This window comes from Pelophylax lessonae, assembly GCF_965119305.1.
Source record: "Pelophylax lessonae genome assembly, chromosome: 1".
Taxonomy (NCBI): Eukaryota; Metazoa; Chordata; class Amphibia; order Anura; family Ranidae; genus Pelophylax; species Pelophylax lessonae.
This window is the reverse complement of record NC_138768.1, coordinates 306172719-306191040: the sequence shown is the minus strand read 5'-3', so window position 1 is coordinate 306191040 and position 18322 is coordinate 306172719. Positions and strand designations below refer to the sequence as shown.

Below are 18322 nucleotides of genomic sequence, written 5' to 3'. Positions count from 1 at the left end.
CCAGACCTGCGTTTCTCCACTCTGCCTTTTCTGATTCCTCTGACATTATGCTGGAGAGGATGCGGTTAAGTAGCCTGGCACGCACACATCTGGTGACAATGCCCGCTAATTCGCCCCTTTTTTGGTCATCAGTTTTACACTGGACAACCTTAGAACACAGATACTATTACAGCTATCTTCACTTACTCCCATGGAGGCAGGCTTTCACATCCGTCCCACTCCCCCTCCTTTCTTTTATAATTTTTTTTCTTTTGCCCAAGGGATGTTTTCAAATCTATGCCACACCTTATGCTAGAATATATTTGTCCTGAACAGCCATAGAGGATATGTACACTCAATACTAGTGAGCTGTATTTGGTTCATAATGTTGTTCATACTGTATTGAGATGAAAGAATAAAAACATTACAAATATATGCCATTAAACACTTAATGAACAATACAAGGGGAGGAAGCATTTGCCCAGCCGAAGCGCCGGAGAACAAAGCCCCCATATCAGAGACTACTTTGTTTTCCGACTCAACCTGATCTGATTATCCAGAGACTGGAGTCTTGTCCCATTTGGTCAGAATCTCTCTTTGCAGGGACTTCGTATGGAACTGTGGAAACGGAACCTCCTCAAAGGTAGACACTGTCAGGCCCAGCACCCGCATGCAAATCCGGTGGGATGACCATCTGCTCGACAGCAGGAGACGAATTGCAGCCTGCAATTTCTGGAATTTGTCCAGAGGAAGGAGCACTCTGGCTAAGGCCGAGTCCAGAGTCAGGCCCAGATTGTCCAGCTTTGTGGATGAAAATTTAGAATTCAGGCGAACTCGCGCAGAGTGCTTATTGTGATCTTCAGGTTCTGCACCAAAGCAGAAGATGAATCCTCTCGCAGAAGGAGATCTTCCAAGTAGTCCAGTACCGTGATCCCCTTGGCGTAGCAAAGCTAGCACCAGGGCTAACATTTTTCTGAAGACCCGAGGGGCAGAGGCGAAACCAAAGGGTAACGCCACAAACTAATAATGCTCCTCTCCCACAGCAAAGCGGAGGGAGTGCTAGTGAGTGGCACATATTGGAATGTGAAGGTAAGCATCCTTAATGTCAATAGAGGCAAGGAAATCGCCCTGACGCAGGGATGCCACAACCGTGCGAATGCGCACAAAGCAGTTCAGCGCCTTGATGTCCAGGATTGGAGGCACTTTGCCTTTCTTCCTGGGAACTGTAAACAGGTTTGAGTAAAAACCCCAAAATTGTTCCCAAGTCGGAACCGGGACAATCATCCCTTGATGTAACAGGTCCAGGGATAGAAGCAAGTTGGAAGCAAAGAACCTTACCGGGGGGCAAGAGTGAAATTCGATCTTGTAGCCAGACCAAATGACTTTGTGAACCCACTTGTCTTGTACCAGGGAATTCCACGGGTCCAGGAACCAGTGAAGAATCCGCCCCACCCATCTCCAATACGGATGAAGGCGCACCTTCATGCTGAAAAAACCTTGTCCCCGAGTCTGAAGAAGCCTGCTTGCCAGACCAGGTACCTTTGGATCCTCCAGAGGAGGCCTTGAGAGGCTTCAAGCCATTGTCAGTCCACCCTGAGGGAAGATAAAAGTTCTAAAGGAAGGCCCTTGCCTTTAGTAGCCTGTGGAAAAAAAAAGGTACTCTTACCCCGTCAGACCTTTTATGATGTCATCCAGGGAAGCCAAACAGGCGATCTCCTTGAAAGGGAAAATCAGTCCGGGGCTTTTTAGAAGTCTGGTCCACAGATCAGCATTTAAGCAAAAAGACACCATGAAGGACCACTTTCAAAACAGAGAGCCAAGCCACTAGGGGAGCCGCATCCAAAGAGGCATCACAGATAAAACTGCAGCCCCTGGACCAGCTGGTACGTCAGCTCAGCAAAGGCAGGGGGGAGCTGTCCTCCTTCCAGGTCACGGCGTAAAAGCTTAGCCCACTCGGTCAAAGTTGCAACATCAGGGCAATGGTGAATACTGGCCTCCGTGCCGAACCACACAGAGTGTATATATTGCGGGCCACAGCCTCCGCCTTCCTGTCAGCCAGGGACTCTTCAACCAGAATCATGGTTGCCTTGTCCAATCCGGAAACCGGAGGGTCCACCACCGGCGGAACAGTCCACTTCTTAAGGAGGAAATCCTTAAAGGGGTAACGCCCAGTAAAGCGCTTCGGGACCCCACCGGGGCGCTTTGGTTGTCCCCACTCTTTAGTGAAAATTATGTCAAAATAGGCGGGGAAAGGAAACAACCTTGCCGCTCTGGATGGCTTTTGAGTGTCAAAGGGAACCTGCGCCTCCGTCACAGCTGCATCCTCCATCTTTAAGGTCTGACATACAGATACTATCAGTGCTTCCACCAGTGCCTTTTTGTGCACGGTTGCAGACGTGGATGAATCATCCTTACTATCAGAGGATTCCTGGTGCATGCTTGAAGTCCCAGCAGGGTGACCCATGTCCACGGCGACCGAATCAGATTCAGGATCTGATGAGACAGATGAGGCAGGGGGCGCTTTTTGCTAGCCCATCGCCCAAAGACCATCTCCACCCGCGACACAGAAGAACTCCAGGACCGCCGTCAGTGCATCGATAGATGGTTGGGACCAGGAGGGCCCCGCAGCCGCCTCAGAGAGAGGATCAGGTGGGGAGATGTGCCCCAAAGACTTCATGAGTCACCAGGGGGATCCCACAAAGTGTAAAACACTGCAAGGGACAATCCCCACCGCACTGGCAGTACCACCTGGTCACCAGGCACAAGCACCAAGTGATTCTCAGCAGTGAGGGAGGGAACCCCACCAGACACATCACCCAGCAGAAACAGGCACCTGCAACCACTAGGATAATCTGCATTTCACGCGCTGCAATCAGGAAGTAAAAAGAACTAGGAGTCAGTTCTAGGGGGATGGAGAATGGGCTTCCACCGCCGAAATTGCCACCCACAGGGCTCCACTGTCATTTTCAATGACAAACAACTGCAAAATGGCCACCAGACTACACAAACATGGCCACCGAGTATAGAACAACACAGGCTACAACACAATGGCGGCACCACGAGGCTTACAGGGACCCAGGTGGGAACCCAAGCAGGACGAGGGTCCCTGGCAGGAACCTCCACCAGGTACAACCCCTCCCCGCAAAGTTGATCGTCCGGTCGCCGGCGGCTGAACCCCCCCGGCCCCCATCGCCAGCATAGCGACCAGTCCCAATCCCATGAGGTGTATCAGACCACCCAAGCAGCCTCAACATTTGTGCAGGGGGAGGGGGGGGGTAGGAAGGGAGACAGATGACAGGGGGGGGTGCCTGACGGGAAGGAGGGGAACCCGGGGGTCTGAACATCCCAAGGAGGGGACCATGTCCACCCCAAAACCCTCCAGGGGGGGCAGATACTCAGCATACAAGGAACCAGGCCGGCACCGCTCCAAACATCCCCTCACCATCGAAATGTGGGGGCTGTCGACCAGAAGGAACGCTGCGACTCAGGAAGCGACCTCGCAAGTTGTTTAACACGCAGGCCTGCCCCCGTCCAGTGGGCTATGTCGCGGCTGACCAAGCATGGAACGGAGGTCTGCACGTGCTCGCTGGCCAGACTGGGGTGACTACTAGATCTAGATTATCCAGCCCGTTGCCCAGTCCGGTAGTTGATTATAGATCTCACAGGAAAAATCCAGGAGAAAAAAAAATTCCATCTAAAAAGAAAAAAAATTGCCAGGACCAAAGATCCCAGCAAGGAACTAGGTCCTTACACCTGAATAAGCAGAAACAAATTGGAGCACCTATAGCAGGGAGTGTCCTACTCCTGTAGGGGGCAGTATGACCCAATGGTTAAGAATATCAGGAGCTGTGTCCGTCAATGAACGAAAGAGAAAACTGTATTTTTGTAAGAACTTACCGTAAAATCCTTTTCTCTTTAGTCCATTGACAGACGCAGCTCTTATGCTTCCTATACCATAGGGTTATGCTGCCCCCTACAGGAGTAGTACTAGGCAGTGAAAAAATTCACTGACACGCCTACAGGGGCTGTCCTTCACGACATAACCCCACACACACTCTGCCACAAGCCAGCTTCGCAGCAAGCAAAGAAAGAGACAACACAAACCCTCCCCATAACAGAGGGGCAGGTGCTGCATCTGTCAATTGACTTCAGAGAAAATGATTTTGATGGTCAGTGCTTACAAAAATCCAGTTTTATCTATCATCCATTGACAGACGCAGCTCTTATACTTCTTATACCATAGGGATGTCCCAAAGCAGTGTAGGCATGAGGGGTGGGAAAAATGCAACCAAAAAAAAACAGGTAATGTTTTTTTCAAAGGCTAAATGTAGCAAACTGGGTAAAAAAAGCTCAACCAGGAACAGCAGGAGCTTACCCATAGAAAGCAAATATAAACCTCTGAAAGAGAAAAAAAAACAAGTCTCTTTAACAGCAGCCAGCAAAACCTTGCGGCCAAAGGATGCATCCGAAGATTCCAACAAAACTACCTTGTAGAATTTTGTAAAAGTATGCACAGACGACCAATTCGCCGCCTTACACACTTGAATAACAGAGGCCTGATGATGAAAAGCCCAAAAGGCACTGAGCGCTCTGGTAGGACGCACTGTCACAGGGAAAGGAGGAACCTGACCCTTCAATGAATAAGTCTGTACAACCATTTGCCTAATCTATCTGGATATAGTCGCAGCAGACGCAGCCAACCCTTACGAGATCCCTCAGTAAGGACAAAAACAGTCTGATTTCCTAAAAGACTCCATGGCAAACCCTGATCGCCCAAACCACATCCAGAGAGTACAAGGCAATTTCCTAAGGATGCTTGGGCTTAGGACAGAGTGAAGGCAAAACAATGTCTTTACGGAAATCAGACACCACCGTAGGAAGAAAAAAAAACGGATTAGGTCGGAGAGCCACTTTATCTCTGTGGACGACCAAATAAGGCAAACGACAGGAAAGCACCGCCAACTCAAGACATTCTGCGAGCAGAAGCAATTGCCACCAAAAAGACAACCTTCTGAGATAACAAAAGGCAGAGATATGTCCCTATATTCTCAAAAAGAGGCTTTTGAAGAATAGACAAAACCAAAGTCAAATCCCACGGAAGCAAGGGGAATCGTCTCGGAGGAGCCATATCACACACCCCTTAAATAAAGGTGCAAGCAGCCAACGAGCGTTGGAAGTACATCGCCAAAGCCGACACTTGGCCCTTGATCATGCCCAAGGCCAATCATTGCTTAACTCCTTTCTGCAAGAAAGCCAAGACACTAGCCACCGAAAAAAAGGCAAGGGTGCCATTTTTTGCGATTCACACCATGAAATATACATCTTCTACGTGCAATGATAAATCTTTCTGGAAGTCGCTGTTCTAGCCCTCAGCAGCGTAGGAAGCACAGACTCAGAGAAACCGCTATCTCTCAGCACCTGGCCTTCAACTGCCAAGCTGTTAAAGCCCGCGACCGTAAAGCAGGTCCTCCCTCTCAAAAGCAACCGCCAGAGAGGCACGACGACCATCTTTACCAGGTCTGCGTACCAAGAACGACGAGGCCAGTCTGGAGCCACCAGAATCACCATAACATTCTCCACCGCCATCTTGCGGCGAAATCTCGACAACAGCTGTATCGGAGGGAAGGAAAAAAAATCAGCCGATACTGGCTTCAAGGAGCTACCAATGCGTCTATGGCGTCGGCCAGAGGACCTCGAGCTCTGGCCACGAACCTTTGCACCTCTTTATTAGCCGAGATGCAAACAGGTCGACCTCTGGGGTCCCCCAACAGACACACAGGAGACGAAATACCTCTGGATAAAAAGGGACCATTCCCGGTGATCCAGAACCTGACGACTCGGGTAATTCGCTTGCCAATTCTCCACTTCCGGAATGTGAACTGCGGAGAGAGCAGGAACCTATCCCTCCGCCCATGTCAGAATCTCGCCCACCTCCTGGGCCACCCGGGCACTCTTTGTGCCCCTTTGATGATTGATGGATGATTGATAGGATCCGAACCGGGAGACTGTGCAGTCGTTTTGTCCAATAGATCAGACAAATCTTGATTGCTCCGAGTACCAGAACATTGATCGATAAAGACTGTCGACCAGACTCTCTGGGTACAGGGGTTGTCCAGCACCCTGCCCCAGCCCGACAGGCTGGCAGCCATGGTGACCACCGTCCACAGCAGCGGTAGAAAGGACTTGCCCTGACTCAGGGGAGGCGACTGAAGTTAGAGCGTTGACCTCGTGAGTCGGCTCAAACTTATGATTCGGTCTAAGGACTGTAGATTCTTATTCCACTTGACAAGGATCTCCTTTTGCAGAGGCCTGGAACGAAACCGAGCGAAAGGGGACCGCTGCGAAGGTCGACACCTTCAGACTCAGGACTCTCATGCCTGTCTGTAGAGAAGAGAGATCGCTTCCCAGCAGCAACCGGATTTCTCCCTGCAACTTCTGAAGTTTGTCCCCAGGAAGAAAGACCCTCGCACAGAGGAATCCAGAGTTAGTCCCAGGTAATCCAGTCGCACCGACGGGGTCAGTGCAGATCATTTGAAGTTGATTATCCACCTAAACTCTTGAAGGGTCTGAACCGTGATTGACAGATCGCCCAACAAGGCTGGTTGAGAGTTTGCTCTCAACAGGAAATCGTCCAGATATCCTAAGATCGCAATCCCTCTTTTGTGCAGCAATGCCAACACCGGGGCCAAAACCTTGGTGAAGACTCAGAGCGGAGGCGAGACCAAAAAAGTAATGCCATAAACTGAAAGTACTCCTCCGTCACTGCAAAACAGAGATACCTCTGGTGTCCCCCGTATATAGGGATGTGCAGATACGCATCTTTGATATCAATGGAGGCTAAAAATCCACCTGATCTAAAGACGCTACTACCGACTGAATAGATTCCATCCGAAACTACTGCACCCGCTCAAAGCGGTTCAGAGACTTGAGGTCCAAATTAGGACGCACCTTGCCCTTTTTCCTGGGCACCATGAACAGGTTTGAATAAAAACCTCAAAAATCGGTCCTGCGAGGGAACTGACACAATCACTTCTTGTGCAAGGAGGTCCTGCACTGCCTCCCTGAGATCCTTCAAGCGATCTGGAGGCAGACGAAGATTTGAGGGAAAGAATCTGACTGCCGGCCGAGACCGAAATTCGAACTTGTACCCGGAACGAATCAGTTTGTGAATCCATTTGTCCGGGATCAAGGACATCCAGGGTTCCTGAAAGAAATGCAGACATCCCCCCACCCCAGAAAACGGGTGAGGGCACCCCTTCAAGCAGTAGAGGATTTGTCCACCGAACCGGAATGACTGGTCTTGGGCTTACTCGACCAAGCCTTTTTGCTCCCTCCAAAAGCCCTGAACGGTTTACTTTTCTCTTGTGTCCCTGAGACACGAAAAAAACACCTTTGGAGGAATTGGGGAAGAAAAGTACTCTTACCCTCCCATTAAGCCTTTTATCAACTCATCCAAGGAGTCTCCAACAACCGCTTGCCCAAAAAGGGGAGATCTGTTAAAGCCTTCATAGAAGCCTGGTCAGCCGACCAGCTCTTAAGTTCCACCATGTGACATATGGCAATCCCTACCGCTGACCCTCTGGCAACCATGGCCCGTGTCCAAGGACGCATCACACAGAAACACCAGGGCCTGGGCCATCTGGTCCGTGAGTCCAATCAAGGTCGGGGGAACTCAGTGTACCCCTAAGCACTTTAGCCCATACTGTTACCGTCTGTGAAACCAGAACGGACACCAAGAACGTTTTTTGTACCGAACCCGCCAAAACATGGAGGTGGCGGGAAAGGGATTCCACCCGTCTGTCCACCCGATCCTTGAAGGCCGGGGAATCTTCTACGGGTATCACAGTAGATATGTTAAACCTGGAAATAGGGTGGTCCACCCTAGGTGGCACCTCCAGTGGTTTGAGACGGAGTCAGCAAAGGGATAACAGCGTTTAAAGCGCTTAGGCACCCGCCATTGTGCATTCACAATATCGTGAAATACCTCGGGACAAGGAAACACCTGATCCGATTTCTGGGCTTTGGGGGAGCCAAAACTACCCACGTTCCTAACTGTGTGGGCTCATCAGTCAATTGTAAAGTTTCCCTTACTGAATAAATGCTTCCACCATAGCGCGTTCCCGCACTGCGGCTGAGGAAGACAGGTCCTCTTCGCCATCCAAATGTGAGGACAAGGATCCCTCAGGGAGGGGGTTGTCTGTGGCGACCATATCAGTCTCTGAGTCAGAGGACAGAGAAGGCAGCGGCCGTTTTTTGGTTAGCAACATGTTTCATGACAAGATCAACCTTTGATGCCAGAAATTCCAATGTTGCAGAAAGAGACACCATGGACTGCGAGCTGGACATATCGGCAGTCGCACTGAGGGGGTCTGAAGGAGAATTTACCTCCTGGGACTCCATTTTGCAATGTGACAAAAAAAAAAAAAAAAAAAAAAAAAGTGCACTGCCCCTTTAAATTTGCGATCGCGTTCCACACCGCCGGATCGCGCTGTACTCGGAGTTACTCTTTAAAAAGTGGCAGGTAGCAGAGTGTGCAGGGAATGCCCAGAAACGACCCCCATACTATATCACCTCACAGAGGAACCAGCAACGTCTGCAGCATGGAGAACTGAGCACAGGAAGTGACATCAATCCACAAGAGGCTGAACTGCCTGTGTAGCTCCAGGCTACGACAAAATGGTGCCAATACAACTGTATAGGAACGCCCACGGGAAATGGCTACATCGCCTCACACACACAGGGAGCCGATGCCCACACCCAAGATGGCGGCCGAACGCTGCCATGCGGTCAGGACCCAGATACAAGGCCACACCAGGGATCTACCTACAAAGACCCCACAGAATAAGGTACCGCTGTATACCCACCGCCCCCCCCTCGGGCGCCAGGTGCCGAATATAGCACCCCCATGCGGGAAAAGGGATAGCAAGGCCAGAATCCTGATAGGCCAGGGGGATCTTTTAGGAAAAGGAGGTCCTATTATCCCCAGGAGTGGGCCCACATCACCCCCCCAGAGGCCACTAGGGACATGGGGGGCTCAGTTTACTCACCATACCATGGACCGGGTGGGCTTCGCTCCAGACAGACCACCTCCCACCCTGAGTGGGGCTGCTGCCAGCTGAGGGGTATGCTGTGACTCGATGCGTTCCTGCGAGACATCTACTCGCAGGCTCGTCCCTGTCCACAGGGGCTCTGTCGTGGCGAGGCCTAGTGCAGGACTATAACCTGCTCATGCTCGTTGGCCAGGTTGGGAGACCGTAAGGATCTATATAATCCAGTGCGAAACCTCAGCCGCATGTCGCTTGTAGTTCACCAGGAGGATCCCCCTGACACTAGCTAGCATTAGTGAGAAAAGAGAAACAAACAGAAATATCCTTAAAAGAACAAAAAAACTGAGACCGAAGTCCCAGCAGGAAATCTAGGTCCTACTCCTGCACAAAGGCAGCAAGAAACTGGCTTGTGGCAGAGTGTATGTGGGGTTATGCCGTGAAGGACAGCCCCTGCAGGTGTGTCAGTGAATTTTTTAACTGCCTAGTACTAGTCCTGTAGGGGGCAGCATATTCCTATGGTATAAAAAACATAAAAGCTGCGTCTATCAATGGACGATAGAGAAATAGGAGTTCCACTTTTTAAATTGAATTGTTAAAATGAATTAACTTTTTGATGATATTCTAATTTTATGGAGATGCACCTGTATGTGCTTTGTTTAGATTTCAAGACTGAGGTGTACAACCACTTTAAATTAGGTGTATAGCTCAGATGAGAAAACCAACACACTCAAAAATTCAAACATCTATAGACTAAGCTTATACTTTACAGATCTCCTGTGTCCTTAGATAAACAATTAATGTTTTTGTCTTATTGCAGTGGATGTATATATCTTACCTGCACGGGCAAATTCAAGCAGCATCTTGGGAAGAGTGGCTGAGAAAAGCAAGGTTTGGCGAGTTTCTGGAAGACGGGCAAGGATCTCCTGCAGCTGCTCAGCAAACCCCATTTCAAAAAGTCTTTGAAAAGTATAATAAAAGAATAAAATAATAAAGAAAATGCAGTGAGCAACTGACATGAACTGCAGGTTATCTGCAAAACATACACAGCTACCTACCTGTCTGCTTCATCAAAGACCACATACTCAACACTGCGTAACTTCAGATTCATCTCTACTGCCACGTGCATCAGACGGCCAGGGGTAGCAATAATTCTAAATAAAACAATTTTTTTTTTTTTTTTAAGGTAGTCAAAAATCATTTACAAGCACAGTCAGTCCCTAATAGTGTTTGAGGAACAGAAGACATAAAGAACGACAAAAATTACTCACATATCAGGGTTTTCATGTAAAGCAGCAAACTGATCTTCCATCCTACAGGAAAAAGATACATTAATATACCGTTGAGTGTACTACAGATGAAATCTTACAAGGACATTAATAATCTGTTAAAATAGAATATTTCAGTAATGTTAAACATTTAAAATGAAATACCCTGTCTAAAAGCAGACACAATGGGGTTGATTTACTAAAACTGGAAAGTGCAAGACCTGGAGCAGCAGTGCACGGTAGCCAATCAGCTTCTAAATTCAGCTTGTTCAATTAAGCTTTGACCAAAAATCTGGAAGGTGACTGGTTTCTTTGCAAAGTCTGGTGCAGTTCTGCACTCTCCAGTTTTAGTAAACCAACCCCAATAGGGGAGACTTACTACAACTGGTGCACACACAATCTGATGCCGCTGTGCATAATAACCAATCTGTTTCTAGGTTTCATTGGCAAAGCTTAATTGAACAAGCTGAAGTTAGACATTGATTGGTTACTATGCACAGCTGCACCAGTTTTAGTAAATCTCCCTCAATAGACCTGCTGTTATTTGTGAACCAGAAAGCCTTTTTCATAAAGAAAAAAAAAACAACTCTTAGTTACAGGAGGCCTGATTTTCCTGCCTTTAAAACGAATCCCCACCAACTGCCCCCCCAAATGATCTGCAAGTATGAGTTAGTGGCCAATAATGGTCTGCTCACTTAGCAGGGCTTAATTGTGATGTTAAGCTACTAATAACTCAAGACTTTTTTTTTTTTTTTTTTTTTAAACTAAAGAAGATTTTCTGGCACACTGCGATACCTACTCTTTAGCTGAACCTTTACTTTTGACCCTTTTGCTGCCAGAGCAGTTTCATGCTAAAATCAATCAGGCCTAAATATTACATCTCAAAATATAGATTTTCTTAAAACCCGTGGAATGAAAACTTGCAGTTGCAAATTTTTTTTATATCACATGCTACACAACTATTTATCAATCGCAAATATTTAATAAAAGTTACACTCAAATTAATTTTAGAGGCCACAAACACAATATCACAAAAAAAATAATAATAATAATAAAAAGACAGAGTTGTGCCAAGTAAGTAGATACCAAGCATGCCTGACTTCATAATTACGTATGTCCATGAAGTGGCAAAAAAAAAAAAAAAAAACGACAGGCCCCAAAATTGTGAATAGGCGATGCCATAAAAGCTTTTACGCTCATCAGTTTAGAGTTAACAGTGAACCATGGCCCTAGAGTTTTGGCTCTCACCCTGGCATGCTGGGTAAAACCTAAAATGAATAGCAAAATTGTTGTTTTTGTCAAGCATGTTTACAATTCATTTTTTTTTTTTTAACCATACTTAAAGCAGACCTAAAGTCTGCAATATTTCTAGAGTTCTTCAATGAGCAAGTATATATACCCAAGTCCAGACTTCTATTTCTAGATTGCTATTTTTGGCCTGCAAGTGCATTATATTAAAGTGGCTTTCTCCTCTTCCTCCTAAGTTTAAGGATTGGCAAATTCAGGATAGTTCCATATTAAAGAAAGGCACATTCCTTTACAACAGGGCACTCCTCTTAAGTTTACCACTAAAGGACCAGGTGTATTTCTGACACTTGTTTACAAGTTAAAATCAGTATTTTTTGCTAGAATATTCCTTAAAAACCCCCAAAAATTATATATATTTTTAGCAGAGACCCTAGAGAATAAAATGGTTATTGTTGCAATACTTTATGTCATACTGTATTTGCGCAGCAGTCTTTCAAATACAATTTCTTGGAGAAAAAATACACTTTTTTTTTTTTTAATTAAAAAATAAGAAAACAGTAGTTAGCCCAATTTTTTCTATAATGTGAAAGATAATGTTATGCCAAGTAAATAGATACCCAACATGTCATGCTTCAAAATTGCACACGCTCCTGGAATAGCGTCAAACATTGGTACTTAAAAATCTCCATAGGCGACGCTTTAAAAAGGTCTACAGGTTACCAGTTTAGAGTTACAGAGGACATCTAGGGCTAGAATTATTGGTCTCACTCTAACGATCGCGGGGATACCTCACATGTGTGGTTTGAACACCGTTTACATATGTAGGTGCAATTTGCATATGTGTTCACTTCTGCGCGCGAGCTCGGAGGGACAGGGTGCTTTAAAAAAAAAATTTTCCTTATTTATTTTACCTTTTATTTTTACACTGTCCCTTTAAAAAACATTTTTTGATCATTTTTATTCCTATTACAAGGAATGTAAATATCCCTTGTAATAGAAATAAGCATGACAGGTCCTCTTGAATGTGAGATCTGGGGTCAAAAAGACCTAAGATCTCACATCTACACTAAAAAGCAAAGAAAAAAAATGGGCCCTTTAAGGCCATTGGGAGTAAGCAACGTATGATGTCTCTCGGGTCCTCCATGGCCATAGAGTTGAGAGAGCACCACCTTGACCTCACTCCACATGCCTGCCTATAAGGGGAAAGGACCGGATCATTTTCCCCGCTACCGCCGGCTCCGCTAAACGGGGAAATTGACCAGGAAGCGGCGGGAGGGGGGCACCTCTCCCGCCGCTCATAAAAGTGATTCCGCGGCAAATCTGCTGCTGGGACCACTTTTATGTGAAAGAGGATCGTCAGCTCTGTAAAAAAAAATACCAGGGTTATTGTAGCTATCTGCTGCCATAACCCCAGTATTTAACATCAAAGTAGCAACATAAAACCGCGGCGGGTGGTCCGTAAGCATTTAATGAACTTTGGGACCCATGACTACAGGTTCTTGGTTTAGCCCCTTTAATATTGGGGTCTATGCAGCTTCTACAGTGTTAATGCCAATAGTGGTAAAGTTTGTCATTGATCAACCAGGAAAAAGTACTAGTGAGTGTCTGAAGCACACAGAGGATAGGCATTCTTTAGTTGAAATGTATTTCGTGTATGTACTGAATATGGCAGTAATACTGCTTCTTCTTTTTTTATTTTGGTTGAGTAACTGTTATTACCTTTTAAAATCCCCTTTGTGGTTGCGTACATAGATGGATCTGAGTAGCGCTATGTATGATCTTTGATTATTGGTGTATTTCATTTGCTTGATACATATTACTGAGGTCCGGATATTTCCCTACTTATAAAAGTTTATGTAAGGAGGTTGCTACTCTTAAGACTGTATCGTGGGAATGTATGACTGCCAACTCTTTTTTGTAATGGCCTTTGTTTTTTCGTTTTTGTACGTACAACTGAAAAATGCTCAATAAAAAGTAATTTTTTCTTTTTTTTTTTATATCACGTCTGCAATATTTACAAACAGTGTGGATGCCTGCAAGGTCTCCAATGCCTTCCCGTTCTCGCTTCTTCTGGGTGTTGGCGTTCAGCCATTTTGATTGGCTGGTGCATGCTGGAATGTATACTAAGCTGCAAAATTTTTGCACATTTTTGTGCAGCTCAGTGTACATTTAAAGGAGGATTGTGAGCAGACAGGCAAGTTTATTTTATTTCAGAAGAAACACTGCATGTCTCTTCTGCCTGAGCGTACTTATGACTTCAGTTCCGCTTTAACTTTAATTTTTAAAAGTTGTTTCCACTTAACTGACAAACCCCCTATGTGATAGCATAGCATAAGTTACAATTTCACTTTGGGAAGACATCTGGGGTCCTTCAGACCCCCAATGTCACCTCTGCACTCCCCTGAAACTAACCAAGCACAGATCATGCTTGATTAGCTTCATCCCTGGGCCACGCAGCCTGGGTTTGAATTAACTGAAACCAGAATTTCTGTACACCTTGTCCTTTCCAGACACTCAACAAATGTTTGCTAATTGTTTACCCAGCCATGGATGTCCTGAGATCCCAGGAGGGGGGCATTGGAACCCAGGATACCAGAGGGTGACTTGGACCAAGCACCTACAAGAGATTGTAGAAGTGATCAAGCACTTTTACAGCTGCCTAAATCACTTGTATAATAAAGCCAACAGTTGGTTGAAATATTGTGAACTCATAGTGGCTAGCACTGCCTCGAGTCTGTTTACATTGCACTGTTGACAGCAACGCAAGACTTACATCACTGCCAAGAAAAGGTAAAAATGTCTCATCTGCCATTCATTTAGTAAGAAAGAATATTGCAAAACTTACTTGTCCCCACCCAAAATAAGAGCAGTCTTCAAACCAGTAAATTTTCCAAGCTGTAACAGAAAAACAATTCATAATGTTACTATTATAAAATGGAAAATGTTCACAACAATGAAGAGGTAACAGTCAGAACAAAGGAATAACCATTAAAAAAAGCAGCGTGATCAGGACTGTACCTCTTTGGTGAACTTCAGAGTCTGCAGGGCAAGTTCTCTGGTAGGTGATAAAACAAGTCCACGGACTCCAGTTTGAGCACTGTGAGCCTTCAGCTTCTCAAACATCGGGATGAGGAAACAAGCAGTTTTACCACTGCCAGTTCGTGCCATAGCTACCACATCCTTGCCATCCAGAATGACAGGTACTACCTAGTATGAAGATGGGATAGAGACATTATATCTCTGCTGAGATCCAAGTTCAATAAAGAAACCAACATGCCATGATGTATTCTAAGAAGCCAAGCACTAAGAGCCTCACCTTTCTTTGAATTGGTGTTGGAACCTTGTAACCTTTCTTCATTACACCTTTAAAGACAGGATAACTAAGACCTGGTGAGAAAACATAAAAGAAAATGTTAAGAATTACAAATATTTTCTACAAAACTGAAAGCCACAGTAATGTCTTTCATTTACGACAAGGTAAATGGGCAAACATTTTCTCTGTGATGTATAATTTACTAATGTAAATGGGGAGAATTAAAAAAGGCATAGGAATCTGTCCATGCACTGGACACCTTATATGAGGGTGGTCAATGTCTCATGTACAGTTCCTTGGAAAAGCATTCTTACCCCTCAAAATTTCCCACATTTTGTTATGTTAAAACAAAAACTGTAAATGTATTTATTGGGATTTTAGGTGATAGACCAACACAAAAGTGTCACATAATCGTTTACAAATAAATACGTGAAAAGTGTGGCGTACATTTGTATTCAATACAGTCAATACTTTGTAGAACCACATTTCACTGCAATTACAGCTGCAAGTCTTTTTGGGGATGTCTCTACCAGCTTTGCACATCTAGAGAGTGACATTTTTGCCCATTCTTTTTTGCAAAATAGCTCAAGCTCTGTCAGATTGGATGGAAAGCATCTGAACAGCAATTTCAAGTCTTGCCACAGAGTCTCAACTGGATTTAGATCTGGACTTTGACTGGGCAATTCTAACGCATGAATATGCTTTGATCTAAACCATTCCATTGTATCTCTGGCTGTATGTTTAGGGTCGTTGTCCTGCTGGAAGCCCCAGTCTCAAGTCTTTTGCAGTCTAACAGGTTTTCTTGTAAGATTGCCCTGTATTTGGCTCCATCCATCTTCCCATCAACTCTGACCAGCTTACTGGTCCCTGCTGAAGAAAAGCATCCCCACAACATCATGCTGCCACCACGTTTCACAGTTTGGCTGGTGTGTTCAGGGTGATGTGCATTATTAGTTTTCTGCCACCTGTAGCGTTCTGCTTTTAGGCCAAGATGTTCAAATTTGGTCTCATCTGACCAGAGCACCTTCTTCCACATGTTTGCTGTGTCCCCCACATGGCTTCTCACAAACTGCAAACAGGACTTCTTATAGCTTTGTTTCAACAATGGCTTTCCTCTTGCCACTCTTCCATAAAGGCAAGATTTGTGGAGCGCACGACTAATAGTTGTCCTGTGGACAGATTCTCCCACCTGAGCTGTGGATCTCTGCAGCTTCTCCAGAGTTACCATAGGCCTCTTGGTTGCTTTTTGATTAATGCTCTCCTTGCCTGGCCTGTCAGTTTAGGTGGACGGCCATGTCTTGGTAGGTTTGCAGTTGTGCCATACTCTTTCCATTTTCCAATGATGGATTGACCAGTGCTCCCTGAGATGTTCAAAGCTTAGGATTTTTTTTTTTTTTTTATAATCTAACCTTGCTTTAAACTACTCCACAACTTTACCCCTGACCTGTCTGATGTGGTCCTTGGCCATCATGATGCTGTTCACTAAGGTTCTTTAACAAACCTCTGAGGGTTTCACAGAACAGTTGTATTTATATTGAGATACAATTACACACAGATGGACTCCATTTACTATTTAGGTGACTTCTGAAGGCAATTGGTCCCACTATATTTTAGTTAGGGGTATCAGAGTAAAGGGGGCTGAATACAAATGCACGCCACAGTTTTTAGATATTCATTTGTTAAAAATTTTAAAAACCATTTATCATTTTCCTTCCACTTCACAATTATGTGCCCCCTTGTGTTGGGCTATCATAAAAAATCCCAATGAACTACATTTACGTTTTTGACAAAATGTGGAACATTTCAAGAGGTATGAATACTTTTATAAAAAAAAAAAACAAAAAAAACAAACACATTTACGCCCCATTCAATAGTTATAATCCAGGTCTTTTTTTTTTTTTTTTACCAAGTACAAAGTAGGTTAAAGCAGAGCTTCATACAAAAGGGGAAGTTCAGTTTTAAGTCCCTCCCACTCCTTTGCCCAGAAGACCCTTTAGACAGCACAGTGCAGCTCGCACAAACACAATGGGCAGCCGTAAGCAGCAGAGCCAGCTTTTTACTGTTAAGATGCCAGCACCAGGAACCCTAAGGCTAGTAAAGAACAAGCCCAGGTGGAAAACGGCGCTGGATCCCTGGACAGGTAACAGTTCTGTTATTAAAAATCAGCAGCTACAGGATTTGTAGCTACTAATTTTTTTTTTTTTTTTTTACAGAGTAGAGAACATCTCTAATCAATGTTCCACTTAGATATGTTCCGTTTTTTTTTTTTTTAACATACCAGACAAAAAATAAAAACATACCCATCGATTGAAACCCTCCTGACTTCTTTTTCTTTTTGTTCTGTGCTCGGACCAGTTGTCTAGTGTCCAATTCTGTATCCGAACCATCATCTGCGGTGGGGAACGATGGGAGGTGCTTTATGGGGGGGGGGGGGAGAAATAATACATTAAAAAGATTATACTTATTTTTTTTATTAATATGTTAAATGTAAATATTAAAGTAAAAACATGAATAGGATAAACATTAAAGCCACTTTCATACGACACCCCTGTCAGTTTTTCAGACGGGCCATTCATCGCTATGGACAAGTAGGTTTAAACAGACTTGTGTCTGTTTACACCCACCTACCTCCAATTCGCTAAAAACAAATAGAAGAGTACTTGTGGGCAAATCACATTGCAGGTGGTTGGATGTAAACGGACAGCGGAGTTCGTTTACACCCTGCAACCCAAAAAAGATCTGTGAGCCGATCCCCTGCTGATCGGAACAGAGTCCTCCCTGTGAGAAAGGGGCCTAATAGAACATCTCTAGAGACTATAGACAACAGCTTAAAAAGATTTTAACCCCCACCTGTTAGTACTTCAGCCCTGAGGCTAAATCCAAAAACTTGGGATGTCTGAAAAGGGATCCACGGTGGATCACATTTCACAGGGCAGCTAAGCAGCTACTTTTAAGCGTTCAGGGGACGATTCTGCAGCCTCCTGTATGCCTGTTTTTTTTGCTGAACTATTATTCAGCAAAAAAAAAAAAATATTAAAAGGAATGAATACATAACAAAACGCAGGCCAAGAGTTTGGTTCACGGTTGCTGTGCGACCCTGTTGACTTGAATTGCCATCTTAGACAAATGGTGCAGCTTGTCAACTCAATAAGCCATGTTACATTTGCTGTTGACATGACCCAAAGCACCACAGCACGTGAACAACCCCCTCTGGCTGTATAAGATTAAGGTGGGTCATCAAACTGCAGCTCAACGATCTGTTCTTACCGTCTGTGTGAAAGAGGCCTTAAAGTGATAGTAAAGACTAATGCACTAAAAAAAATAATAATAATAAATACAAATAAACATGTTATACTTACCTGCACTGTGTAATGATTTTGCACAGCCCGATCCTCCTTCTCAGGTCCCCCACCGGTGCTCCTGGACCCTCCTACTTGCAAGTCACCTGATATACATGCACTCGTGCATAC

At 45.1% G+C, this 18322-nt stretch overlaps 1 protein-coding gene across 1 annotated transcript in view; it reads right to left on the bottom strand.

The window, feature by feature from the left end:
* The window catches only part of DDX54 (DEAD-box helicase 54), a 51881-nt gene that overhangs the window by 30601 nt on the left and 2958 nt on the right, over positions 1 to 18322 (bottom strand). The window contains exons 2-8 of the mRNA XM_082269251.1: positions 17153 to 17267; positions 14856 to 14926; positions 14558 to 14746; positions 14385 to 14434; positions 10295 to 10336; positions 10082 to 10177; positions 9862 to 9983 (exon numbers count right to left, since the gene is read on the bottom strand). Of these exons, the coding sequence (XP_082125377.1) occupies positions 9862 to 9983; positions 10082 to 10177; positions 10295 to 10336; positions 14385 to 14434; positions 14558 to 14746; positions 14856 to 14926; positions 17153 to 17267 (685 nt within the window). The remainder of the gene's footprint in view (positions 1 to 9861; positions 9984 to 10081; positions 10178 to 10294; positions 10337 to 14384; positions 14435 to 14557; positions 14747 to 14855; positions 14927 to 17152; positions 17268 to 18322) is intronic.